This window comes from Cyrtonyx montezumae, unplaced genomic scaffold (assembly GCF_038088225.1).
Source record: "Cyrtonyx montezumae isolate F1298 unplaced genomic scaffold, pur_monq_1.0 scaffold_20, whole genome shotgun sequence".
Classification (NCBI taxonomy): domain Eukaryota; kingdom Metazoa; phylum Chordata; class Aves; order Galliformes; family Odontophoridae; genus Cyrtonyx; species Cyrtonyx montezumae.
Window position 1 is genome coordinate 3,157,467 of NW_027071937.1, and position 25,914 is coordinate 3,183,380.

The following is a 25,914-nucleotide window of genomic DNA, read 5'->3' on the forward strand; positions in this document are numbered from 1 at the left end:
CATGCTGACTGTTTTCTGGCCCCTGAGACGTGGAGGAGCCAGAGGGAATTTCCTTACCAGCTCACCGTGGTGTTGCACGTCCTGGCCCTGGGCAGCTGGGGAAGGAGGGGTTGTGGTGGCAGTCCCACTCAGCAGAGTTCCTGGCATTGCTGTACAGCAGCCAAAAGCTATTCTGGTTGCTGGAGGTGGTGGTTTCTGTAAGCTTTCTTGGATGCACGTGGCTTGTTTATGCAGCGGGGTTACAGCAGCCAGGATCCCGCGGGGTTAATCTTTCTCTAACCCTGTTCCTGCTCGCTGCCTTTAAATGCTCTGATCTCGAAGGTTTCAGCAAACCTGTTTTGCTTAGCTGTTGTATCAGTGCAGCCGTGGGCTGACAGCGATTCCCTTGAAGGAAAATGCTTTTCCATCCCAGCCTTCAATACCTCCTGCGTGGCCAGGAGGTATCCATCCTGCCTCCACCACTGATCTTCAGCACTTCCCCACCACCCCAGCAGCTCCTCCCCTTCTGCAGCTGAACCACCCTAAGTACAGCACTGGGGCAGTGCTCTCCTTGCAGCACTCCTGGATTTAAAGACCCCTTCGCCCCATACCCTTCAGTTTTCCCTTGCAGGTTGTTTCCTCGAGCATTTCCTAGCGAGCTGTTGGTGCAGCAGAGCTTCTCGTGGCTCTGGAGGAGGCTGAGGACAGGACACGGTGGTGGTTTGACCTCCACTGCTGTCCACGCTGACAGAGCCTCGGGGCAGTGCCCTGCTGGGGTTGGCTTTGGGGCTGACAGCACCTTACGTGTGCCACAGTGCTGAAGATGCAGAAGAAAAACGTGCACGCAGCGATGCGTTCAAACCATTTTAATGCACTTTTTCCAAGGGGTTACAGCAGCATTTTCGACAAGTGCACCTACACCGCCGGCTTGCACAGACACTTCGTAGCAGCCACTCCACAAAGCTACTGTGACTCATGGGGACTGAGCTATGGAAAATGCACTCACACTCAGGGCTGTAGGGGAAGAACAAGTCATACTTCTCCATGCTGTCCTATCCTGGAAGAATGCAGGCACGCTATTCTTGAACAGTTCAGTGCTTTCAGCTGAATTTTGGTTACCAGCCTCGTGAACAGAAAGGGGCTGATTACACCCAAGGTCCTCCTCTCACTTCCTGAAATTAAAAAAATAAATCTGTGATTTTCTTCTCTTATAGAAAAAAAAAAATAAAGCAAAGGAGCAGCGTTGGGGCCCCTCATCCTCACACTGCTGTGCTCAGAGCTCCCTGGCTGCTGTCTGAGCCCACTGCTGTGAGCACCCACCGGCTCCTGCAGCCCCAGCACTGCTCTGCCCTCCCAGCAGCTTCCTGAGTCAGTGTGCAGCACTGAGTGCTGCTTCCTACCTTGAAAAAGGATCCACCAACGTGTTTCTCAGCTCCTCCTGGCAAAGCCAAGGGGCCCTTCTGCACAGAGCTCCATCTCAGCGGGTTGAGCTTTACGAGCACACACACACAGAACCAAACACACACACATGCATTAATACATGAACAACAGAGCTGCCCGTGGTTTGCAGTGAATACACTTGGGATGGTCTCAGGGTGACACAGGTGTGTGCTGCTCCGGCATTCAGCGCGCGCAGGGGAAGGGGGAGAAGGTTTTTCTTCACTGCATTAAGAAAATAAAGTGCTTGAACAATATTTAAAGGGAGAGGTGTTAGATAAATACAACGGGATGCCTGATCGTAGGCAGATAAATGATCCACCTCGAGGTCAGCATCAGGTTCGGGTCTGCTGGAGCTGAGCTGTGTCCTTCAGCCTTCAGCCCAGTGTCACACTGCAGTGCTGGGCACGCGATTCACAGCCCCGCAAACGGCGCTGCTTTGTTTCTCAGGTTTGGGTGCAGCTGTGTTGGGTTCTCAGCCTGACCCTGCCTTCCAACGGCTGAAACACAATCTATGCACACCAAATCTGCAGAAGTGAGAGATGTCATCCAACCACGGCTAGCAAATCCATCCAAGCTACCGCAAACAGCAGCGCCGAGCAGCCCTCCGCAGCCTGCTCCTTCAGCAGCACTGCCCAAAGGAGCTTTCCTCCCACGAAGGGACTCTGCTGGACAGCTGCACTGCTCCTTTCCTGCAAAGGCTTTTGAAGGCCGGGATCAGTTCTCTACGTGCTCTGTCCCAGGTGGCAGCTGCTGTCACAGTTCCCATGGTTCGCACTCAACGATGCTCAGCGTGGCGCAGATAAACAGGAACCTCCTGCAGCTGCTTTGGCCCCGGGCTTGGGATGCTGCGGGAGCTGGTTCGTGTCCACGTGCAGATTTCTGACACGAAATTACATGATAGCACAGAACTTGGACTGCCCCGTGTCCCTGGAGACGTCCAGCTTGTTCCTGTCCCGCACCAGGATGGCCTCGTTGCCGTACTGGGAGTACCACATGCTGCGGCTGCGGCTCAGGTACGTGTTGGGGGGGGCGGACTCCAGCTTCTGCTGCTGCTGCTGCCAGATGAGCAGGGACGTGTCCCGGTACCGCAGCCGCGCGTAGCCCTCGGACAAGGCTTTTTCAGGCAGGGGCACCCGCCCGTTCATCACTTTATCAGTCATCTGCTCAAGGGCACCTTCAGGGATGAGAACTTCCTCCCGAAACACGCCCGGCTCAGGGCTGCAGCGCTGCGCTCAGGGCTGAGCATCCCAGGGATGCAGCTGGTGCCGGCCCGGCTCAGGGCAGCAGCGGACACGCGGACCCAGAGCTCCCCACGGGCAGCGTGGCCTCACCGGACGGACACTCCGGGCCTTCCCGCAGCTCATCCAGCGGAGACATCGGCCCGCAGCGGCTCGACGTGCGGGGCCGGCAGGGTGCGGTGCGCTCCTCGGACGGACCGAGCCGCGAACGCTGGGGCAGGGGCACGGCGCGTGGATCCCCCCCACCCCCCGTGCCGCACGCGGACTCGGCGCGTCACGCATCCGCCGCCGCAGGCCGAGACGTCGCTCCGGTTCTCTCGCTGCCCATCGATCTCCTCCTCCCTCCTCGCTTCGCCGCTTCAACCTGGAAGGGTGGGGGGATGGGGCAGTGCACAGAGAGGGGTCGGTCACGGCGAGGCCCAGCCCCACGCTCTCACCCTCCCACCACCCCCAAACCCCATCTAACCCCACCACGCGGCTGCGTGCCCCCCCTCCCCCATCCCCGTACCCGCGTTGCGCGGCTCGGTTCGGTCCGGCCCGGCCCCGGCTCGGCTCCGCGGAGCGGCGGCAGCGGAGGCGCCTCCTGAGCGCATCACTGCGGGGCGGAGCCAGAGCCGGGCCGGCACGGGCGGGGGGGAAACGCGTGGATCGATCCACGCGTGTCCGAGCGCTGCGAGAAACCCCTGGGGAACCCCCCCCCCTCAAACCCTGCGAGCACAGCATCCTCGCGATGGGCTCTGCCTCGCCGTCCGAGGGGACCCCCCCCAACTTGTAACTAACGCAGCGCGAAACCCGTTTGGAGGAGAGCTCGCTCCTTTCCTGGCGATGCTAAATTTAAACTCGCAATCTTCTTACGCCACGCGATCATCTCATCTGCTGCTCAGCGCCGGACGGATCCGCCTTCTGCTCCGTTGCGTGGGGGTTTGGCCGCCGTCGGACCCCGCGTTGCCCGCTCCCCGGAGACCCGAGACCAAACACAAAGAGAAGGAAGGAAGGAGCCAGGAGGAGCGCTCTGTGGATGTGTTTACTGTTGGAAATGTCGCGGAGCAGCCAGCCCAGGCCCCACCTGGTGGAAGCTGCAAAACGTGAAATCGTCACAATGTGAAATCCTTAAACGGAGCCAGATTCAGTTTTCTTTCTGTGCTGCTCCGTGCGCGGTCGCTCCGCTGTCACAGGGCACGGGCAGGGGCAGAGAGCTGCAGCCCAGCAGCTGCCTCTGCCCATCCCCAAGCTGGCTGCCAGCGGGGCCCTCAAGACTAAAAATAAACCCTGGAAGCATCAGGAGCAGCGGAAGGGATACGGTGAGAGCCCTGAGCAGTGCTGGCTCAGCTCCTCTGCTCGCCCCATGCCAGCTTTGCTCTCCCCATGGCTGCCCCATAGAGAAGTGCAGGGTACCCACACACAGGCTGTGTGGGAAGGTGGGCTGAGTGAGAACAGAGGGGTTGAGCCGGGCTGGGGTCAGTCCGACCCAGCATTTGTTCTAATCTTTGTGTGTGTCTCCTTTGATATAACAAACACTTTTATTTAAGTCAGGATGAACACCCTTGAAACTGCAATGCAATGCAATGCAATCCCCTAAGCATGATCTTAGCCATAACCCTGACCAGAACCATAACCCTGACCCTAACTAGAGCCTAACCATAACCCAAACTGTAGAGATATCCATAGCCATAACCTTAACCATAACCCTAACCATAACCCTAACTATAACCTAAACATTACCCAGACCTTAAAGATAACCACAGACATGACCCTAACTGTAACCTAACCATTACCTGGACCCTAAAGATACCCATAGCCCTAAGTGTAACCCTCATTGTAACCCTAACCATAAAGATAACCATAACTGTAACCACAACCCTGACCCCAAAGTGGCAGAATAGAGGAACTCTTAACCACAGTGCGGTGACTAAAACGTTCTGGGAAGTACAGGAGCATCCTGAGCACCATGCTGGCAACCGTGGTGTGCCTGGGAAGGGAGGCTGAGCTGCAGGGTGTGCCAGCTGTGTCCTCCCCTCCCCTCCCCTCCCCTCCCCTCCTCTCTTTTTCATTTTCTTTTTCTTCTTTTTCTCTCCTCTTCTTTCTTTTTTCCCCTTTCTTCTCTTTTCTCCTCTTCTTTTCTTCTCCCATCACTGAGACATTTTGGGGATGGAAATATCACGGTGTTACTCCTGCTGTTATCCTTCCAGCGCCCACGGTTCCCTCCCATCTCACGAGAAAGTCCCATCTCCAGAGAGCGCAGCTCCGCACCCGATCCCCGGCAGAGGGAGACGTCCGCCTGTGTGCTCCTCGCATTGTTTGCGATTCCTTTTTCATTTTGCTGCTGTTTCGTTACTTCGCTGTCTCTGCTCTCCTCTGTTTTCCCAGCGGACAGAAGAAAGAAGAAAACCTTAACGGAGAGCTTCAACAACGGGAAAGTTATGCCGAGAGATGGAGGTACGAGGGAAGCACTGCCTGAAATCAGTGCTGCTGAGTGCAGCCGGGGCACAGCACAGCCCTCAGAACCACAGCACGGGTTGGAAGAGACCTCAAGGATCATGAATCTCCAACCCCACTGCCACAGGCAGGCCCACCAACCTCCCCATTTCACACTGCCCATCCAATGTGGCCTTGAACACCTCCAGGAACGGGGGGCATCCACAACCTCTCTGATCCCGTTCCAGCACCGCACCGCTCTCATCATAAAGAACATCCCCCGGACATCCAACCTAAGTCATCCCTCCCTCAAAAACCATTTCCCCTCGTCCTGCCGTTATCTGCCTTTTCAAAGAGCTGAGCTCTGATCTTGGGGGGGGGGGAGGGGGGGGCACGCGGGGACCGCACACATCCTGCCCTCTCCTCCCCATCCTGGGAATGAGGGCTCGGAGTGGTGGTGGGGTTGCTCTCTCTCCATCCCCTCTCGGTTCTATTTCGTTTTTTGCGTTTTGGCGTCCAGGTGTACGGCCTCCCCCCCCCCCCCCCAACCCCCCAGGCTCTGCTCTCAGCGTCTCCAGGGATGGAAAAACGGCTCTGCCGACTCTTGGGAGAGGATCTCCGAAGAAAACTCAGAGCTGATCCGAAAAGGGGCCGAGCTGAGTTGGATGGATGCCACCGGGGAAAATGAGAGACTGTCAAGACTTCGCTGCCGAGGACTTAGTGGCTGAGAGCGGAGGTTTGTCGTAAATAACACCGGTAATTAATTAGCGGAGTTGTCTTTGTGTTTGGAAGTCGAGGAACACGCTCGTTTGTTTGGGTTAACGTCTCCGCGCGGCTTTTGCGGCCCAAAGGAGAGCTGCGGAGCGGGGAAGGGCGGACAAAGCGGGGCCGCGTGCGGGGGATGCGGGACCTCGGGGGTCCCGGGGTTGGGGGGGGTCAGGGGGTGCGGCACAGCGGGGCGGCTCCGCGCGGAGCAGAGGGGAGGAAACACGAGGAGGAGGAAGAAAGGGGACTGAAAAAAAAAAAGGAAAAGAAAGAGGAAAAAAATAGGAGGGGAGGAGGCAACGCACCGCCCCCGGCCCGGCTGGGGCTCCCGCAGACAAAGGGGCGGGGGGGGGACGGGCCGGGAGCTCCTCCCGTCGGGGCGGGGGCTGCGGGGCTGCGTGGGGGGAGCGGAGAATTCCCACCCGGTGCGGCCGCAGTCCGCGCTGTGCTGCGCGCAGGTGGGGCCCGCAACTTTCCCCGGGGCACGGACTGCCAGGGTTGGGGGGGGGGGCACGCAATTTAGGGGGGGGCGGCCCCTTTGTCCGTGGGGCGATGCGGTGCGGCTGAGCGTGGCAGTGGGGCCGCGCAGGGGCAGCCCTCAGCCGGAAAACTCCGCGCCGTCCCCCGCCTCCTCTTCCTCCTTCTTCCTCCTCCTCCTCCTCCGCACAGGAGCGATGCGATGCTTCCCCGGGCGGCGGGCGGCGATGGAGCGGAGCCGTAGCGCGGCGGCTCGGAGCGGAGCAGCCCCTCGCTGAGCGGCGAGGAGGAGGAGGAGGAGGAGGAGGAGGAAGGCCGAGAGCGCGAGCGGGGCCGCGGCCATGGAGGAGTGGCGGCAGTGCGGGCGGTGGTTGATCGACTGCAAAGTTTTGCCCCCCAACCACCGCGTGGTTTGGCCCTCGGCGGTGGTCTTCGACCTGGCACAGGCGCTGCGGGACGGGGTGCTGCTGTGCCAGCTGCTGCACAACCTCTCCCCCGGCTCCATCGACCTCAAGGACATCAACTTCAGGCCCCAGATGTCCCAGGTAGGAAGGGAGAGGGGATCGGGGCTCCGTGGGGCTCTTTGTGTTGTTCGCGCAACAACTTCGTGGGACGCGTGGACGGGGCGGGTTTATCTGCGTCGCCCCCTCCGCCCCAAACCCCGCGCTTTGTCCTCCGCTCCCGCACCGCGGGGGGACCACGGGGAGGGTCCGTACCCGGGAAAGAAGGAAACTTGTCCCCCTCCCCGTCTTTACATCATCCAGAAACAAAAGCGACTAACAGAGCTGAGGTGAGGGCTGCGTGATTACTTTCCGGGCTCTTAACGAGCCATTAATTCGGCTTTGATGCTCTGGAGGAGCCGGCGCTCTGCGGCGTTGCCTTGGGAGGAAACTGACCTTGAGAGCAAAAGTTTCCCCAGGAAGATGAAAAATAACAACCGCTCTCCTCCCCACGTCCCGGTGCCCCGGGGACTGTCCCCATCGCTGTTCCCGTTTCTTGCCCTGTCCTCCTGCCCAGCTCCCACCTTGGAGTTACGGGAACTGTAAAGCTGTAGGATTCTGTTCCTTGGAGACGTTTGCAGTTTTGGACTGTTTTGAGTCGAGCCCCAAACCCGCTCGGGTTGTTTCGGCTTCGGATGCTCTGCTTGTGTTTTTGTATGCCGAGCTGTGCGGTATTTGCATGGGAATCGGGAAACAAAATCGATTTCAAGCAGCAAACCCAGCGTGCCATGCTGAGCAGCAGCAGGATCCCTTGCTGAGCAGGGAGGGGAAATTTCCTGGCGGCCAGGGCACGTGAGATTCTGCTTATCAAAGTGCTGAAAGCTAATGTATAACGTGGTCTCGAGTTCTGCTGTGTGCTGTGCAAGCACGCTGCGTGGCCGCCTGCATCTCTCCCTTGCTGTGCTGGAGTTTTGTGCCAGGGCGAGGAAGGTTTGGGGCTGTCCTGCCCTCTCTCTGAGCAGCACACAGCTGCTTGTGGCTGGGGAGCTGCGTGCCCGAGGACAGCTCACCTGGGAGCTGCTCAGGCGCGATGCTGAGTGTGAATACCCCAAACCGACGCATCTTCCCAGGTTGCAGCAACGCTGGGAGCTTCCCCTTGGCTCTGCAGGCTGTATACTGAGCAGACTGCTTTCTGTGCAGGCAGATGTGACCGAATAGAAACTGTCCCAACACCCTCCCCCCCCCCCCCCCCCCCCCCCGGAGCTGTGCAGGGAACAGAGCTGTGTTAGAGCACGCTGTGTATGGTGCAGTGCGTGGTTGTTCTGTCAAGGAGATGTTACAGCCCTGCAAACCTGGGCTGGGTTGAATCCTCACCCCCAGGGGGGAAATAAGAACAGGTTTAGGGATGGTGGCTGCGATCTGAGGAAGGTCCCAGGGGCAGTGTGGGAAGGAGCAGGTGCTGCTCGCTGGAGGTGGGAGCTTACACCCCACTGTCTCTGTTGCAATCCCCTCTCCATGCTTCTTTGGCTTCAGGAGGAGGGTGGGCTGAGCTGAGCCTGAGGGAGGTGTGGATTTTTGTCAAACAGCAGTGATGTGTTCAGACACGGGGGCTGGGATGTGCAAGACAGAGCGTGGTGGAACTTCAGAGGTGGTTTTGGATGCTGAATGTGCGTTCAGGTTGATGGGGTGGGCTGGGCCAGCAGCTGCCTGCCCTGTGCAGAGGGTTTCTGTCCTTGATCTGAAGTGCCAGAGGACGAGGCACCTGTGTCAGACTTGAAAACACCCAGCAGCACTCTGTCATGCCCCTTCTGAGTGAATCAAACACCTGTGCAGGTGCATAACGAGAAACAGCTTTTTGCCTGAGGGGAGCACCACTTCAAAGGCCGGAGGTGAAATCCCATCTCTGCAAAGATCCAGGCACTGTTATGTGTTTTCTTTCCATCCCCAATCCCTGCTGGTTTGGTTTTGCTCGTGGCTGTCGAGGATGTGGTGGGGCTGGAGCACAGGTCTGGCACTGCAGGTGTCCCCTCGTGCTGCATTGGGGTGACCTGGTGTCCCCCTCCCGTGGCTCCTGGCTGTGCTGCTGCGGTCCCTTACTCTGTGGCTCCTTTAACTCATTTATTTGCTAACCCCAAGGTGGCTGTGACCTCAGGCCTTTTTTCCTTCTGGATCCCAGAGGCAGGGCTCCCCAGCGCCAGGCAGGACAGGGTGACCCTGTTCGCTTGTCCACTCAAAGTTGCTGAACCTCTGTGGAGACATAATGAGCTGGAAGAAGCCTTAAAACCCCACTCTGTCCTGAGAGCTGGGAGATGTGAGGCCGCTGCTGATGAGCCTGGAGTAAAACTTCATTTCTGCTAATTGCTTTTGCTGGGGAGGCTGTTTCTGGAGAGGTGGGAGCGGGGCTGCAGCACGTGCCCTCAGCACTTATTGATCACTGTGTCATTTATGGTGATTGGATTTTTTTGGGGGACGATTGAAGCAGTTTTGCCAACTGGCTGAAAGTGGTGCAAGGCATCCTGGCTCCTGAAAGCAGGTGGATGCAGCACCCTCCAGCTCACCCTCCCTGCTCCTACACAACGCTGTGCCCTGCACCCCGCTGCCCATCTTGGTGTGGGGCAGCTGCTCTCTGCCCTGAGCTCTCTTTGTGAGATGGAGAGCTCTGAGCTCGGGATTTCCATCAGCACTGAGCTTTGAACTGTCATTAGGTGAAGTCTTGGGGCAAATACAAATTTTCCACTCGGGCTCAGCATGGCGAGGCTGCTTCTTGCACATTTAGGGGAGGTTGCAGGTTGATTTTATTTGCCTTGGATAAAACTAATCCTCCATGAGAGGGCCGTGGGCCATGGTTGGGGTTGGGGGTCACAGAGGTCTTTTCACCTTAGTGATTCTCTCTCCTGGGTACTTGAAATTAAGCAACCACACATCTGATGGGTGCATCTGTGTGTGCACAGACGTCAGCCTGACAGCAGTGGTCAGCTCATTAAGGGTTTTTATTTGTTGCATATTGCCATCTCTCTGTGGATAATCCATCTCGGTCTGGAGGTTTTCTCAGGGCTCCCGAGACGGAGATGCAGTGAATGGCATTGGCCTCGGCGTCTCAGCAGCACGCAGTGGCTGTGTGATACTGCACACCTGCCCGAGCTGCAGGGCTGCTCTGGAAGAATAATTTGATATCAGAGTCCCACTTCCTGGTGACGCGGTTTGCTGTGACACTGGGAGCAGGTGGCTCGCTGCAGACGCTTCCCCCAGGTATGCGGAAGGCGGAGGAGCGTTGGCCTATGTTGTGCAGCAGTTAATTCACGAGGCTCTGGGACTCCGTGTGCCACTTGAAGGCTTCGTAACGATGGTGGCTGGAATTGCTTCGGTGAGTTGTGGTGGCAGGTGGTCTGGCTCTGAGGCTGTACCCAGCACTGTGCCACCAAACAGAGCCCAGCGTGGCTGGGGTGGGATGCGTCACCTTTCCTGCATGCAGGAGGGCAGTTCCCCTATAGGACCGTGTGTCTGTGCTCCCAGGCAGAGGGAGGCTGACCCCTCTCACCTCCTCTCCCCATCTCTCCACTGCTCTGTAGCTGCTCCAGTTTACCCCGCTCAGGTCCCCTTGCTTTTTATTTACTCTCTGCTTCTTGAAGTCGAGATCTGTTCCAAAAGCAGCTATAAAAAATGGCCTCATTACAGATCACTGTTTACTGTGTCTCACTGACTTCCCGTTCGGATGTGCTGAGCTTTACAAAGAGGGGGAGGGAAAAGGTGCCCTGTTCTGCGGGGCTGAACTCGTGAGCGCTTTGCAAATAGGAACCCACTGCAGTTTTCCTTCTCATCCTCCTGCAGCATTGCTGGGTGCAAATGCTAGAGAGCACCCTGAAAGCTTGCTGGAGGTGGAGGCAGTGCCCTCTTTGTTGGCTGAGGTGATGAGGTATGATGTGACCTGAGGCTGAAGGCTCCTGTGTGCTCTGCTGGGGCAGGAGGTGACTGAAGGTGTTGGGTGGATCCTGCGGGCTGTGCCAAGGAGCATGAAAAGCAGTGAGAATGTTTTTTCCACTCTTGAATGATGGATGAGAGTTAAATACCTGCCTCCAATACCTTGCAGGAGCAATCTCTTGGAAAACACAAAGCCCTGAACCCGAGCTATTCCATCACTCTTCCAGTTGGGACCAAGCTTGGAAGCTGCCCTCTCAACATGATGATGAGCTGCAAAAAAATGCTCCATTTGTGCATCCTTGGTGTTGTCCCATTGGGTTGAGGGTACTGCCAGGCAGTGGCACCTTAGTGCTTGGTTCCTGCAGGAGAAATGGGCTGTTGTGCAGCGGTGGTACCGAGCTGCTTGGCTGTGTCTGGGCCGAGCACTCGGGTGAGGGGCTGGGCTGTGGGATTTGAGGCTTTCGCTGAACCAAGGCAGGTGTGAACCAGGGCCTCGGTTACACATGGGGCTGAGAGGATTGGAGGTGCAGCCCTGGGGCTGAGCATCACCCCCTGCCTGCGCAGTGCCGACCTGTGGGTGCTGCAGACCCTTTGCTTCCTGTAGCTCCTCCGCAGCCAGACAGAGCCCAGCTCTTGGCTGGGACAGAAATGTTGCTTCAGACTGACCCCAGGGCAAATTGTTGATCTGCTGCTTTGTCCATTCTTAAAGAGACACAGCCCTTTTCTCAGTGCAGGGTTGGAGCCCTACTGCTGTGACCCTTCTCCACTCAAATTCCCCTGAGCTGAACCCTCCTTGAGGAGTCTCTCAAACATGCTATTCCCCCAGCTGTTTTCATTGTTGGTTATTTATTTTAAGCATGAATGCACCTTCTTGGAGCTGTGTGGCAGCTTTCTTCCTCTTCCCATGTGCTGGCCTGGCCCTCAGTGGGATCCTTCACTTGAAACAAGCTTAAAACACTGCAGTGAGCACAGCTCCCCTGCTCAGATCCCATCCCCATGCACCTGTACTCTGCACCACCTGTATTCTGCTTTATCCAAAGCTGTGTTCCCCCTGATGTCCCTTTTGCAAGGAAAGGGAAAGGCTTTCTTTCTATCTTCGGGCTAATAAAAATGAGAGCTCTTACAACTTCAAGCCCAGTGTTAATTACATGACTTTTCCCAGCGTTGCATTTCCTCTATCTAGAGCAGGACAGCCTGGAAAAGCTCTGTTTCTAATAAAAATCTTTTTTTTTTTTTTCCTTGAGTTTTGTTCCCCTCCCCTCCTGTTTTCTTTGGTTGTAGCTCAGCGTTGTGCTCCATCCGATGATGCAACCCAAGGAGCGGCTGCTCTGCAAGGGGCTGAGCAGTGCTCTGCCAAAGCAGCGAGCAGAGCATGGAGCTGTGTGTGCAGCACAGCTTTGCTGCTGCAGCAGTTGCTGCTGGGGGTGAAAGGGTTGGGGAGGGGATGGGTTTCGAGTAACTTGGGTTTACCAGCAGCCCTGCAGCTGCTGAGCCCTGTGAGCACGGGTGCTTTGCGTGGGTAGCAAACCTATCCCCAGAGCTGTGATTTTTTTTTTGTTGGGTGTGGGGTTGTTGAGGAATTACACTGCTGTAAGCACCTTCCCTGTTTCTGGTTATGCTCTATGAATGTTCGGCTGATGTTCCTCCTGGGAATGTGAATCTGGACCATTCTGGATGAGTGTGACCTGATGGGTCCACTCCTCGTTAGTGGGAAGGCTTAGGGTGTAACTGATGGGGTGTATCCCTGTGGAGGCCCTTCAGCTCCAGGCTAACTGGAGCATCTGAGCCTTTTTTTTTTTCTTATTTCCTTGTGTCAGAAGGTATTGTTGCTCAAGCAGAGGTCTGAATGACCCCATCAGAGACATGGGACAAAGCTGGGTGCAGACAGGTCAGGTTGCTCTGCAAATCCTTAGCAGAAGTCACTGCTGAGTGCTGTGTCAGCCACCGCGATCCCTGGGCTGTCTGAAAAGCCCCACAGAGCACATTTTGCGACATCCTTCGTGTCTGGGGTCATTCCCTCCCCAGAGTGCCTGATACGATGGCTGGAAGCCCTTCCTTCACCAAACAAAGGCTGCAGCCTCCCCATTGTCTCCCTTCCGCCCGATGCGTGTTGTTGCTTGGGTGGCAAGAGATAACATGGGATCTGCTCTTGTTGTTTCCTACCTCAGGGGACTGCCCTGTCTGGGCAGCCAGCATCCAGCTGGAAGGTCCTCCTTCTCCTCCTTGGAAAGTCACCAGCCTGACTCATATCCTGACTTGCTCTTCGGGTCTGGCTCATTGGTGGTGCGATGGAGCAGAGCGTTGTCTGCAGTAGAGACCCACTTGGAAATCGGCCTTTATTTGCTGTGACACCACTTGACATCTCAGGATTGAATTTGCCAGGTCTGCTGGAACCAGGGAGCACCTCTGGTTGTGCCGTGCCCTGTGTGCCTGTGCTGGGAGCAGTGTGAGCCTGTGCTGACAGCTGACCTGGGGCTGAACCTGGTACAGCCATGCAGATGTTGACAGCTGCGCAGGATGCGATGACAGCGGGGCGGTGTCCGTGGGGTGGGGGGGATTCACACCTCAGCTCACGCTGCCAGCTCTGCCTTGATAAATGGGGGAGGTTAAGAAGTTCCTGTAGAGGAAATTTGCTCTTTCTCTTCAAGCCCTGTGCTTTAACGCTGATGGAGGGGGGAGTAAATTGGCCTTTTTATAGCATTCATATCTTTTGCTGTGTTTTATAGTAGTTTGCTGCTAAGTGGAACATCTGGTATTTGAAAGGGAGTGGGCAGGGAGCAGAACAGACCGAGGAGGGGAGGAGCGGGAGAAGTGATTTGTGTTTGTGCTGCAAACACAGAATTGTCTGTGAAATCTGCTCGACTCCATGTGCATGACAAAAGCATTTGGCCCCATGGGAGGGGAAAAAAAGATGCTCGAGCCTTGAGCACGCATCCAGCCTTGCTCTGGGGCTCACAGATGGGGAATGCTCTGCAGTCGCTGCAGGAAACCCCGTTGCGGTGCTGTGTGGGGTCAGGCAGTGCCCTCCCTGTGCACCCCCAGACTGCTCTGAACTGAGACGTGCTTTAGAGACTGGTTTGCTTTCTAGGAAAGGCGGTTTGGCTGTGTTGGGTTTATCAGGTACGTGAAGTGTTCACAGGACTGATTGGGTTCATGCAAGGGAACACGTTTGCCTTACAGCAGAGTCCCATTCCCAAGGCCGGGTTCACCTCTGGCAGATGCAACAGGAATGGGGGAGGTACATGCATGTATAGCTGTATATTTATGTTTTATGATGTATTTGTGGAGAGCAGGGGTGTGTTGAACCCAAGAAATGCCATTCAGCCTTGCAGTTCCCAGGACAGGCATTGTGCCCAGCTCCTGGGGCAGTCGTGTGTGCCTGCAGAGCCCCAGTATACTTATGGGAAGCACTTCTGCGTGTGAGTAATCTTCCAAGAAAGCTGTTGGTGAGCCTCAGGAGGAGGAAAACAAACAGCTCTCGTCTTGGAGAGCAGCAGGAGAATTGTGACCTTAAACAGCAAATAAAATAAAGCCTATAGTAAATGCAGGATGTTGCTTTGAAGGGCTTCCCGCTTTGATTTGATAGCTCAGCTCCCACTTCTCTATCCATGTGGGCTGTTCTGGGGCTGCCAGCCAGAAGGGCTTTCCTTGCACACCGTTCTTTGCTCATTCTGCTGAGCTCTGGTCCCAGTGCTGGCAGTGGGGTGCACACAGAGGAGGGCCGGCCATACACTGGGGATCTTCCAAGAGGATTTTTCCCGTGCTAAGTTGGGGGATGTGAAATGCAAGCACGGCACCGAGGTTTGTAGGGTCGGATCGCTGTGTGCCAGGAGGTGCTGCTCCCAGGGGAGCAGTTGTGCAGCAGCTGGCCCTGCTCATCTCACCCATCCCCATGATTCACCTCGTATCTCACTGCGTGGGTCATCTCCTGATTGGGAAAGCAATTGGAGGCCCAGGAGCGTGCCCTGCATCTGCGTGAATGTTCTGTGCCATACAAAATGTTGCTGTGTGATAAACGGGCTCCATCGCCACTGCTTTGTGTGGCACCTCTGCACGCTGTGCAGTCAGCATCTCCCTGATGGGAGCCTTGTTTCTTTGAGTGGTTAGAGTGTGTTTAACCCCCCATCACCCGATAGCAAAGCACGTTTCTTGCAACATGAACAGTGACTGCGGTCAAAGGGCGTGAAGGAGGAGAGATGAGGCAGCACTAAGGCTGGGAAAGGCTGCTGGGATTGTAGGGAAGCTGTGCTCTGCCCTTTGCTCAGGAGGTTTTGCAGCCTCGTCGTGTGTGGGTGCACGTCACTGAGCTTCGCCTGCACCGAGGAACACCTCAGTGCTTTTCTTAGGGGTGACAAAGGTTAGAGGTGGTTCCCCTTATATGGGCAGCCTGGTTATCTCAGAAGGCGTAGTGAGGAAGCTTTAATGGGGCTGCAGTGTGTGCTTGAGAGGGTTTTCCTTAGCCAGGTTGTCACAATAAGCATTTCTAATTAGAAAGATTTAATTCCAGATCTTTGTTTTCCCCCCCCTCTTCCACTTTCCCACTTAATTATATTTGCTAACGTGTTTAACAGCTTTCCCTTCAGAAAAGAACAATTTATGCAAAGGTCATAAACAGATTCTGGCACTAATTACTCCAGGGGCTGCATGGGGGAAGCCAGTTCTGTGGGGAATGCTAAACCTTTTGGGGCTATGATGGAAGTGACTTCATCTGCAGGTGCACAGAGCCGGGCACCCAGTGTGACATCGCATCCACGTTTGGGCCCTAGTTTTAAAACCCATAGGAGGGGGGGTTGGGGGTCTCGTAGCTGATTTCCCAGAGTTTTGGGCCACACTGATGATTGGCATCATCTCCTTCGATCCACCCATGTTTGTTCTGTGGATGACATCCGAGGATGTTCGTGTCCGTGGGTTTTTGGTCCCGTTGTTGGTGTTTGGTGGAGGAGTGGGATGGGGCTGAGCCCTTCCCTGTCACAGCTGCTCTCTGCCCAGCCTGGCTGCTGGGCTGGGTTAATGGGTTTTGTCACCTTTGCGTTTTGGAGCGGCTGCAACATCTGTTCCGAGTGATAATGAAGTGGTGCTGAGGAGAAATTAGCATACAGCTGCCGGGGTGGGAGAGAATCTCTGTAGGAAAAAAAACCCTGAATTTATTGATGGGAGATGATGCCTCATTGCATTTTCATGTTTCCTGGTGGTTTTGGCAGCATGAGCAGAATCCGCTCCTTTGCGGTGGAGAAGGACAATGCCACAGTATGGGCTTCTGATGGAAATCCTAAATCAAAGTGTCCTTTATTCCGCTGCTTCAGCCAAAACCAGGAGTCCTTCTGGCTCCTCCAAAGCTCCCACAGTGCTGTGTGCCACGGTGCTGCTCTCTGCCAACAACTTTACGTGGAGGTCTGGCTCAGTGCAGACCATTAAACCCAATTTCTGTGACTTTTTCCCCTGGTGTTTTTCCAGAAGACCCCGGATCCTGAAGTCCCGTGATGCAAGGATTTGGTTCTTCCGTAAGGGAAGGCAGACAAACAGGCGCTGCTGTCGCTGCTTTGGGGGAAGTGCGTCGAAACGCGATTCAAGTGCTCTCCGAGGTCTCATAAACTTGAAAGCAAAGTTAAAATAAGCAATTTATAGAGCAGAATATTGGTGAGCGGCGAGTGGGCGGCGTTCTGCATCCCCCTCCTTGTAAGACAGCTTAAAGGGTGGAGGGGGGGAACTGCCTTCAGCTTGGGGGTGCATCAAAACAAAGCTGCTTATGCAGGAGAGCTGTGCCTCGCCAAGTGGGAAAGGAGGAACTGCTCGAATCCACCTCCATTTCTTCCCAGGCAGTTCTCCTCATGACAGTGAAGATAGCTTAGGATAAAGACGGGGTGCTGGGTAGTGTTATTGCTCCGTACAAAGCTGTCATTCAGCTGCTTGGTGCTGGTATTTGTGCTGCTCTGTAGTGCCGTGCAGGAGGAGCTCCTTGCCCTGCAGTGCAGGTGTCTGTGCACAAAGGGGTGTTTAACTTGTCTTTGTGCTGGAGGTAATGTAATCACTGCTTGGGTTTGTCTCTGTCAGAGCTTTGTTGTGCTGGAGAATGCACGCGGAGCTTCTCCTTGCACACAGTGCTTTGCTGGGGCTGTGTGAGCTCTGCTTGGTGCTCTGAGCATCCTCAGTGGCACAAGGGGCTCTGTTCCCAGGGGCTGAAGTCCTTATGGTGCCCTCAGACTTGGGTGGCAAGGATGTAAGGGATGTGTACGTCTTTGATTTTAATCCTTGGGCCCTCTGGCTGTTGTGGTTGCACTGTTCCTGCTGCAAACAGCTTTCTTTTGCCAATTTTCTTCCCCTCCTATCCATAAATAAAAGCAGAAATAGCAATAGGAAGGACCTGGTTCTGCCAAATGGGTGCAAGTGCTCTGATTACAAATGCTGCTGTTCGTTTGTAGCATTTTGGATCTGCAGCCTACGTGGGGTGGGCCATTTGGGTGTGTGATTCTGAGAAAAGAAGTCCCAAAACAGAAGGTGGAAGGGCTCTGAGAGAGCCCTTATTTTCCTGGGAAAGCTGAAGCTGCATTTCCCCCTGATGGCACATGGGGTTGTGTGCGAGAGGGGCTTTCCTTCCCTCTTTGAGACCTGGGCCCCTCTCCACATCTCCATCAGCCAGATGCTGCTTGCTCCTTGAGTCCTGGGAAGGGAGAAAACAGTCTTCATAGTGGTAGTAGTTTTCTTTCTTGCATTTTGCTTCTTGAATGCATCCAGAGGCTGTGATGACTTTGTGCAGAATGTTCTTTATTCTCCCCTCCCTAAAAGGCATCAGCACTTGGAGGGCCTCTCCAATCTGGAGCTTCAGGAAGTGCTGCTTTGCATAAGAGCTTTTTGCGTTGGAAGCTGCACCTCGACGAGATGTTTGATTTCCCCTGGTGTTTATGGCCATGTAAAATACACTGTAGCCTTCACTTTTCTCCTGCAAAGCCTCAGTTGTGATGTGCGGAGGAGGGATTTATTCCTCACAGCTCAGCCTAATGTGTGCTGAAGTGATCTGAACAGGAGCTGGACCGCTCTTCGTGTTTGCTGCAGAAGATTTAAATAGCATCCTCAGTGCTCCTGATGACTTCTGCTTGGGGGTCACGCAGAGCTCAGAGTGTTGCAGTCTGATGCCAATCAGTGCAGTTGTTCTTTGTGCCTTAATTCTGTGCTGAGAGGGTTTGTAGGTGTGTGTGTGTGTGTGTGCAGGGTGAGGCCAGTGTCACAGCTCAGTGTGCAGCCAAGTTCCAGGAGGATCAGGGCATCCTCTGCATGAGCACAGCCCTTGAGCAGCAGATAGTAACCTCCAGTAACGTTTGCTCTGCCTGTACATGGTCTGGTTGAATTCTCAGTGTGTTTAACGCCAGATGTGTTGTTGGAGGCAGTTGCTAAAAGGATTAATTCAAAGCAGAAGATGACTTTTCGTTAGTTATATGCAGCTTAAATAGTGGAAATGAATTCATATTGGGTGGCTCTAGGAAAATAGTACGGGGTTGCTGTCCAGAAAAGAGAAGCGGGCTGTATTTAACTGCATGTTGACGCTTAGCCATGTCGATAAGCTAACTTTAACTCACAGGTCACTGGGCTTCTGGTATTCTTTTAGGGCTGCTGCCTATCCAGATGTATCGACCGGCTCCCATTTGAAGCTCTGAGTATTGTCCTTCCCTGTCCTGCCCATTTCCAGTGCTGTGAAGTGGGGTGGATGGCCCTGGGAGGAGCTGGGGTTAATGGCTGTGCTGGGCTCAGGTGCTGCTCCCAGCTCCCCTGCCCCTTCTGCTGAAGTATTAGTGGTCCTGTCCAACAAGTCCCCAGGGCCTCATCTCCCTGCTCTGCTCGTACCAAATTAATTAGACCAGCACAGCAAAACGAACCCTTCCCTAACGCTCTCCGCTCTGCAGATGCAATTACGCCCTTCTAGAGTTTATTTTAGATATTCCAATTAGGAGAGTAAGCTGTGCTCGTGTGTGTGCTGTCTGGTGTAACTGTTGCTGTCTGGCTGGTAAATACATCATTAAATTCTGCTTCCAGGAGAAATGCTCATCCTGGCAGAGCACCTGTGTTTGAGTGCACCCAAATCGATGCAGGGGTAGGGAGAGGCCACTTCTGAGGATAGTTTTTGTCTCACAAATTCCAGTTTTTATTTTTCCTTTCTTGAGTGTAATTGAAGGATCCCAAGTGTTTGTATGTACGTGTTGAACTTCCTACTGAAATGTTGAAACAGAGCATCATTTCTTTGTGGTGGGCGATGATTCGTCCTTGGTAGCACGTGTTACAGGATCAGAGAGGCTAGGAAAGACCACCAGGATCACCTCCTCTGACCATCTGCCCACCCCACCACACCCAAAGGAGAACTCGCCTTATGTGCTAAGCCAGAGCTGGAAGCTCTTTGGTCAAGACATCAGAGACTCTGGACAAGAAGGGCAGAGCTGCATCTCTCTGTTTCCACCAGAGGCAGGGCGCCCACTGGGCTGACTGCAAGGTGCTGGACTTCTGCATCCCTCATCATCTCTTTAAATGCAGGGGACACTTCTGAACTCACCTCTAACCTTATTGATGCCAGCCCTGTTGTGCTAATGCAGCAGACAGGCAAGGGCTACAGGCTGGGAAGAGAGAGACAGAGGCATTGGATTAGAAAGTTGTGTTGATCTCGTTACATTCCCAATGTATTAATTTAGATGGGGCTCTGGATATTTATTTCCCATAGTCTGTGGGCTCTGTTCTCAGTGCTGGTTCTTTCGAGCTGGAGATCGACCTTTTCCAGAGACTTTACCTTTGATTTACCTTCTGCAGCCCATTTTCATCCTGAGCAGAATACGCTGGGTTGAGCACAAAGCTCCCCACTGTTTCCTTGGTTGTAGGACTGTCACGGATGGGGACGTGCCCAGCTCCATGCCTGGAGCATGTGCTGTGATGGCTGATGTTCAGTACAAACACGCCTTTGAAACCTTCAGCACTTCGTCACAGCATAAAGATGCCTTCAGTTCGTTTTGGCACTGAATCTTTTCACACTTTGGGGAACTTCACAGCACAGCGTTAATTTTGGCCGGAGTCTCTCATTAAATCCCACTTTGCAAAAATAACTGGAAATGGAAAGTGATTTCTCTCTTTTTTTTTTTTTTTTAAAGTAGTGTGTTTTCTTCCCATGGTGCAGACTGGGGTATGTGAGAAGCTGTAAAACTGAAGTAAGATGAACTATGGCTGTAGTGGCACTTGTCCCCTCCCTCCCAGGGAAAAAGCCTCATGCTTTTCATGGGAGGGTCACTGTGGGACAAAGCACGGATACGGGGTCTCTGGATTCCTGCAGTTTGGTGGAAAAAAAAAGACACACTTGAGTGTCCGAGTCTGTTGGGACAGCAGTGCACAAAGCCTGGCTTCTTAGATAAGGACCTCCACATCCCATCATCACAGCTATGCCATTGGGCTCCCCATCCTTCCCCTAGTTGAAGTTCATTGTGATTTGTGCCTTGCACCTATATTAAACGTGATGGTTGACCTTCAGGTTTCCTGTCTCCTTGTCCTCCCAAGCTTTATGAGTCTTACCGTTACTATTCAGTTAATTAATTTCCTTGCAGTGTTGAAGGGGAGAGGAACCGATACCCTGAATGCAAATCACAAAGACGGTCAGAGTGCTTTGTGCAGTGAGAGAGATGGTGCTAATGCCTGTGTTTGTGGATGGCTCTCTTTCCCTAATATAGAGAAATGGATTTGGAGCCACGAGGAGAGAGCCAAGTAGGATTTGGGGGCTGAATGTGAAGCCTGCTTGAGTTGAAGACTCATGGGGGGCTTCTGCTGATGCCTGGGCAGTTCTGAGAAGTGAGCTGTGTTTTAAGACTTGGAACTCTTTTTTTCAAACATTGGGTATTTTCTGACCCTCTGTGCAGGGAGGAGGAGCTGAAATGCAGAGCCTTCATCCCAGCTGGTTGCTCTCCTTTCCCACTGCCCCTGCACACTGTGAAACGGGTGCTTTGTCAGCAGTTTGCCCTGTTGTGACGGATGTGGCCAGCAGACACGTGGCTGTGGGAGTCATGTGGATCTTCATACAGAGGGAGGTGGTGGCAAAGATCTCCGTGAAGGCAAAGCACATTGACTGCATCCCTGCTCCGAGCCGCATCTGTCCTGCTGTTTGTTGCTTTATAGAAAGCAATTGAGTTGGACAAGCAAGGCTGTCCTGAGTGATCCCTGCTTCTGATTTACTTGCTGGTCATTGCAAAAGAGACCCCAGTGGGGGAAGCTGCAGGTCTGAGGTGAGGCTGACATCCTCTGGGTCTCCCTTCTTGTTCTTAAAGGTGGGTGTAACGCTGTAGGCTGTGTGACTGGTGGAAGACCAAAGCAAAAGCTGAGCCACAAGCAAGCAAACAGCAGCAGAACGTGTGAAGCTGAAGTGTGCTCTGGCTGCTGTGTGCAGCTCCCATGTGCCACCACGATCAGAGAAACATCCAGAGGCCCATTAAAAGCACATTGTGAGCTTAATCTTGCACGGTGCAGCTTAATCTCATATGCAGGTCTGCAGCAGCCATCTGCAACGTGAAGAGTAAGGCTCTGGTTTTAATTACTTGTTGAGGAAGATGCTGGGGGATATCTTTCAGCATCATTACCCGGTGCCATTAAGCTGAATTTTTCGGAGTGTTTGTTGTCTGCTTCCAATAATGCCGTCCCAGTCCCCGGTGTGTCATTTAGGGACGGTTTGTCACCGAGCCCGCTGGCAACCAGGGGACTGGCAGCCTGATTTCAGCAAGGACACATAGGTAAACGTGGGCTTGGGCAAAGCCCAGGCAACAGCAAACGCTCTTCTCTTCTGCTGGGACAAACCAAACCTTCCTATACTTCAGCACTGATGTTGATGCTGAGCTATGATCTCTGGATCTTGTCAGGCAGAAGCAAGGCTGGACAAATCATGAACCATTAGAGCCTTTCAGCCTCCTAGCACTGCCATCCCCGAGCTATCCAGGAGAGCAGCCTTTACTGTGTATAGAGTTTCAAAGATTTCTTGCTGACACGTGTATCGAAATGACAGAATTTTGCAATTGTTCCAGGCCATTATGCCCTCCATCAGCAATTTAAGAGGTAAAAGCTGCAACAAATGCGGAGTTATAAATATTTCTCATGGCTGTGTTCTTGCTTCTCAATCACTCTGTGCTGCTTTGGCTCAGTGGGATGAATGCATCGGGAGATGGGTTAGTTCAGCACATCTGATTCCTGGCAGGTAACCTGGCACTTCTTGCAGGGAGGAAAACAGCACATTTGGTTGTAATTTCTGAGGCTTTGTGAAGTGGAAGCAAATCTAATTGGAAGCGGATCGCCCCCAAATCACGCCTGTGTGCAGAAATGATGCTTGACTAGAGCAATGGCAGCTCGTGTGGGCTCCTGCCAGAAAAGTCTGCTGGATGTTGAAAGATTGCATGCCACTGGTCTGATATCAGAGCTTTTGAAATAAGATTTCCTAGGGGGCTTAGAACCAAAAGCATCCGGCATCTGCAGTGAGACAGATGCGTGCCTCGAGATGGGGGCATGCCTGCCCCAAACAGCTGCACTGTTGGCTGAAGGGTGGACTGAGATAGCAGCAAACATGCAGAATTGGGCTCAGATGGGTCTCATAAAATTGCTATGAAGGTCTTGAATTCCATGTGTAGATTTGGTTATTACTGAATGTTATATAGCGTAAATGACGTTGAGGTCAGGTATTACAGGCATGTCATGCAGTTCCCACCCCGTGGTATGTTTCTGAAGTCGGAGCTTGTCTGTTCAGCATCTTGGTTTTAAATAGAATGAGGGTTTTCAGTGGGTTTTGTGAGCCAGCCCAGACTTGCAGCTCCTGCCCGGGGTTCCCTCTTGCAGCTCTGACCCCAGAGCTTGATGTGACAAGGCCTGATTTCCCGACTCGGCTGCCGTTGCTCCGCTCAGGGCACACCAGAGCTGTTCTCATCCCTATCCTGTCAAGAGTTCATCATGGCCCAATTCCTCACCCAGCCCAAAGAGCAGAAAAACAATGACTGCTTGGAAAGTTCTGTGTGAGCACATCATTCCGCTGTAACCCTATATGCAGTTACGTAATTACCCATTTTCTTTAACAGCAGCTGGATTCCGTGTTACAATTTGATTGTCACGGTTGGGACAAGCCCAGTCCTAAAGCTGCTGGCCAAAATGTTTTGGGTTTTCTTTGCTGTAAGCTCAACGCGTGGGAAGGCATCTGATTTCTTGATCAGCTGCAATCATAATTTCTTTCTTTCTTTCTTAACCTATGGTTATGTTTCATGCGTGATGAAGCGTTGAGCCCTGGTGAGGGTGAGCTTAGGACTTCAAATCAAGAGCAAAAGCTGAGTGATTCCTCTTTGTTTCTGGAGCCAAGCTCCCCAATGGAGCTGTACCTCCTCCAGCAAGAGGAGAAACGAGCCAGGCTTAATGAGTGCTGCGGGGGACTCTGCTAGGGTGACAGACACGGGCAGATGGAGCCCTCCTCGGAGCCCCTGCAGCCTCAGACCTTGTGTCTCCCTCAGTCCAAGCCAGAATTTGGCAGCGTGCTGCTAATGTGCCTCAGAGACAGCTCAGTGCTGCCCTAACCCTACATTGTGTGGGAAGCTGAAAGAAACCTCTTTGCATTTGGTCTCAGAGGGATGTGGATAACCATGCAGCTCTGTCCCGGTCCGTGAAGGACATGGCACGCTGCTGCTATCCACGTGGGTCCGGCCTTGATGCCTTTGGGATAACCCAAGTGCATCTGTCAGCCCAGGGTGTTCCAGGATGCCCAGGGATGCAAATTATCTTCTTTCTTCAGCAAACAGAGCTTCTTCCCCCATTTTCTACCACTAAGAAGGTGGCAGAAAACATTCCTCAGAGCGATGTTGTCCTTCATCTAAAGATGTCTGAATTTCCCTCTCTCACAGCTGTAGACTGGGGCCTTCAGAAACGGTCGGGCCTGTCTCCTTCTGCCAGAGCCTGTGCCTATTCCTTTGCAGATTTCTTCCTTAGAGACATCCCACAAGATCAATCTGTGCAGTATATCCAGCTGCTGGATGCCCCCGTGCAACGTTTTTGGTGTGGTGGGCTGCACCCTGCCGCACTTGTTGGGGTCAGTGGGTTTTGGCAGGCTGTGTGTAGGTCCTGGGGCTGTGTGGGCTGAGGATGGCAGACCCGCAAACACCTCTGATAGAAAGGCTCTGGCACATCGATGAATCCTTTCCCTTCCCTCTGCTGTGTTGGTTTTCCCATGCTTTGCCTGCAGACCCTTCACAAAGAGGGGAAGTGCTGTCCCCAGCTGCAGCTGGCTGCTTTCTTTGGGAAGTCACAGTTTCCTTCCTCCCATTTAGAGCCCCGTTGCCATCTCGGACTCATCGGACACCTGATGAGGCTTTCGTTTTGGGTTTTTGAATTTTATTTTTCACTTTTCTATGAAGGAGCACGTGTAGTGGGTGAAGTGGGCCTGCTGGCCTGGCCTGCAGCAGCCCCTGAGGGTTTAGGGTCAGCAGAACACTCCATAGGATGCAACAGGTTGGGCTTTGGCAGCTCCTGTGGTGCCAGCTTGGCCTATGTGGGGGCTTTCTCCTGTGCTTTCTCTATATGCTTCACCATGTCAGTGAATCTCTGAGTAATGTGTATTTAATCCCTTGGTGCTACACTGCACCTCGCTCATTCTTCCCACATCCTCAGAGCATCAGCCACCTCAGCAAGGCTTGCCCTCAGTCCTCTCCTTGTTTTGGTAATTGATGCTGTGTAGGAAACCCAGGGGCTCTGGTTAATGTTCCTGCCTGCTCTGGCTCAGAGCAGCTTTCAGCAGTGCTTGCGTCTACAACTGACAGTGGATTTAATAGGTTACTTTGGGACCTCCCACTATCGCTTTTTCTTTGTTTGCTTTAAATTGATTTTACAACGTTATGTGTATTCAAGCTTCCAATTCAGAACCTCTGTGTTGTTCTTTCAGGGACGTCCCCACATCATGACCAGCAGTTCCCACAGGTTGCCCTGAGCTCTTTGCTCACTGTACCTGTGCAGGAGCAAGGAGAGCAGCAGGCACAAGGCAGGGCAGGGGCTGTACCAGGCTCCTCCTGCTCGAGGCAAGGTGCTCCTAATGACTGTGCTGTCCCTGGAGGATGAGTCTTCAGTGACATCTCGAGAGCTGATGCTCCTTGCTGGGAAACACCTCAGCTTGCTTCCTGTTCCTCCCAGTGGACAGGAATTGCTGTTTGCTCAAACAGATGATTGCTATCCCTCAGGTGCTCTCCTAGGGCTAATCAGGGCTTGTGGGTGGAGGTGAGGAGAAGAAGCAGTGATGAGGTCGATGCTCATTGGTGTTTTGGGCTCATTAATCAGTCTTGCTAAGTGGAATTTGCCCAGACTGCGAGGCTCTGAAATGGGGAGAAATAATAGCACTAAATTGTTTGAAAAATAATTTTGTTCTCCACTTCTCAGTAGATAAATCTGCTGTCCAACAACCTGAAATTTAATCTGTCCATCTGAAGTAATTGATGAGCTGCGACTTGAATCCAAATGCGAATGGGAGGGGAGATTTTCTGCAGGGATGCTTTGTATCACTTCTGCAGCTGCTGCTTTCTGCTGGAGACAATGGGATGGAGCAGGGGAGCACCAGAGCTGCAGGAGGAGCAGGGCTGCTGTTGGAGAGGGGCACGAGCTTCCATGGTGCTTGTGGCTTTCATTACTGCTCCCAAGATTCTCTGGTAAAGCCTTGATGTGGAGGAGAGCTAGACCAGGCAGAGAGCCATTTGGAGAGATTAGAAGGTAAAGGTCATGGTTTGATGAGCAGCTGTAAATGCAGGGTTCTGTTAGCTCCAGCCCTGTGGATCCTGGTGGGTACTTGGATGCTCTTAGACTTCCTCACCACTCCTGGCTTTGAAGCAAACAAGTATTCATGCTTCAGCTGGCTGCAGGTCTGCTTGTGCATGCTCCTGTGTGGTGGTTATCTGGGCTTTGTCACTCCTGTCACCCCTCCAGTGCTAGAGTAGCACGTGGGGAACTCAGCGTGACTCAAAGTTATCCTTTTGTTTTCTTAAGAGGTTTAGTCCGCAGCATGCCCGTCCCACCACTGATGATTGCAGATTCCATATTTTCTCAATGAGAGGCTTTCCCTTCCCTGTTTGTGACGGCTGCGATAAGCGGATGCTCGCAGCTTCCCGTTGAGGGCTTACTTTTCTCCTGGTGTGTTCGGGCTGTGTTGGAAGCCAGATAAGAGGAAATCTGACATCACGGTCAGGAAGTGCTAAAGAAAGTCACTTTCGTCATTCGTCAGTGGGTTA

At 53.6% G+C, this 25,914-nt stretch overlaps 2 protein-coding genes across 4 annotated transcripts in view; one reads left to right on the top strand and one right to left on the bottom strand.

Moving 5' to 3' along the window:
• Positions 1-2,258: 2,258 nt before the first annotated feature.
• On the bottom strand, positions 2,259-2,625 carry BRD3OS (BRD3 opposite strand). The gene has a single exon (XM_065737150.1). It carries the CDS (start codon positions 2,577-2,579, stop codon positions 2,310-2,312), a length of 270 nt encoding a protein of 89 aa, XP_065593222.1. The 5' UTR covers positions 2,580-2,625; the 3' UTR covers positions 2,259-2,309.
• Positions 2,626-6,459: 3,834 nt separating this feature from the next.
• The window catches only part of VAV2 (vav guanine nucleotide exchange factor 2), a 95,539-nt gene continuing 76,084 nt past the window's right edge, over positions 6,460-25,914 (top strand). For 2 of the 3 annotated variants that reach the window (XM_065737276.1, XM_065737275.1), the window contains exon 1: positions 6,461-6,859. In XM_065737276.1, coding sequence (XP_065593348.1) covers positions 6,656-6,859 — 204 coding nt within the window. In that variant the 5' untranslated portion in view covers positions 6,461-6,655. Of the gene's footprint in view, positions 6,860-25,914 lie in introns of all 3 variants that reach the window. The other variant, XM_065737274.1, reaches the window with a different exon arrangement.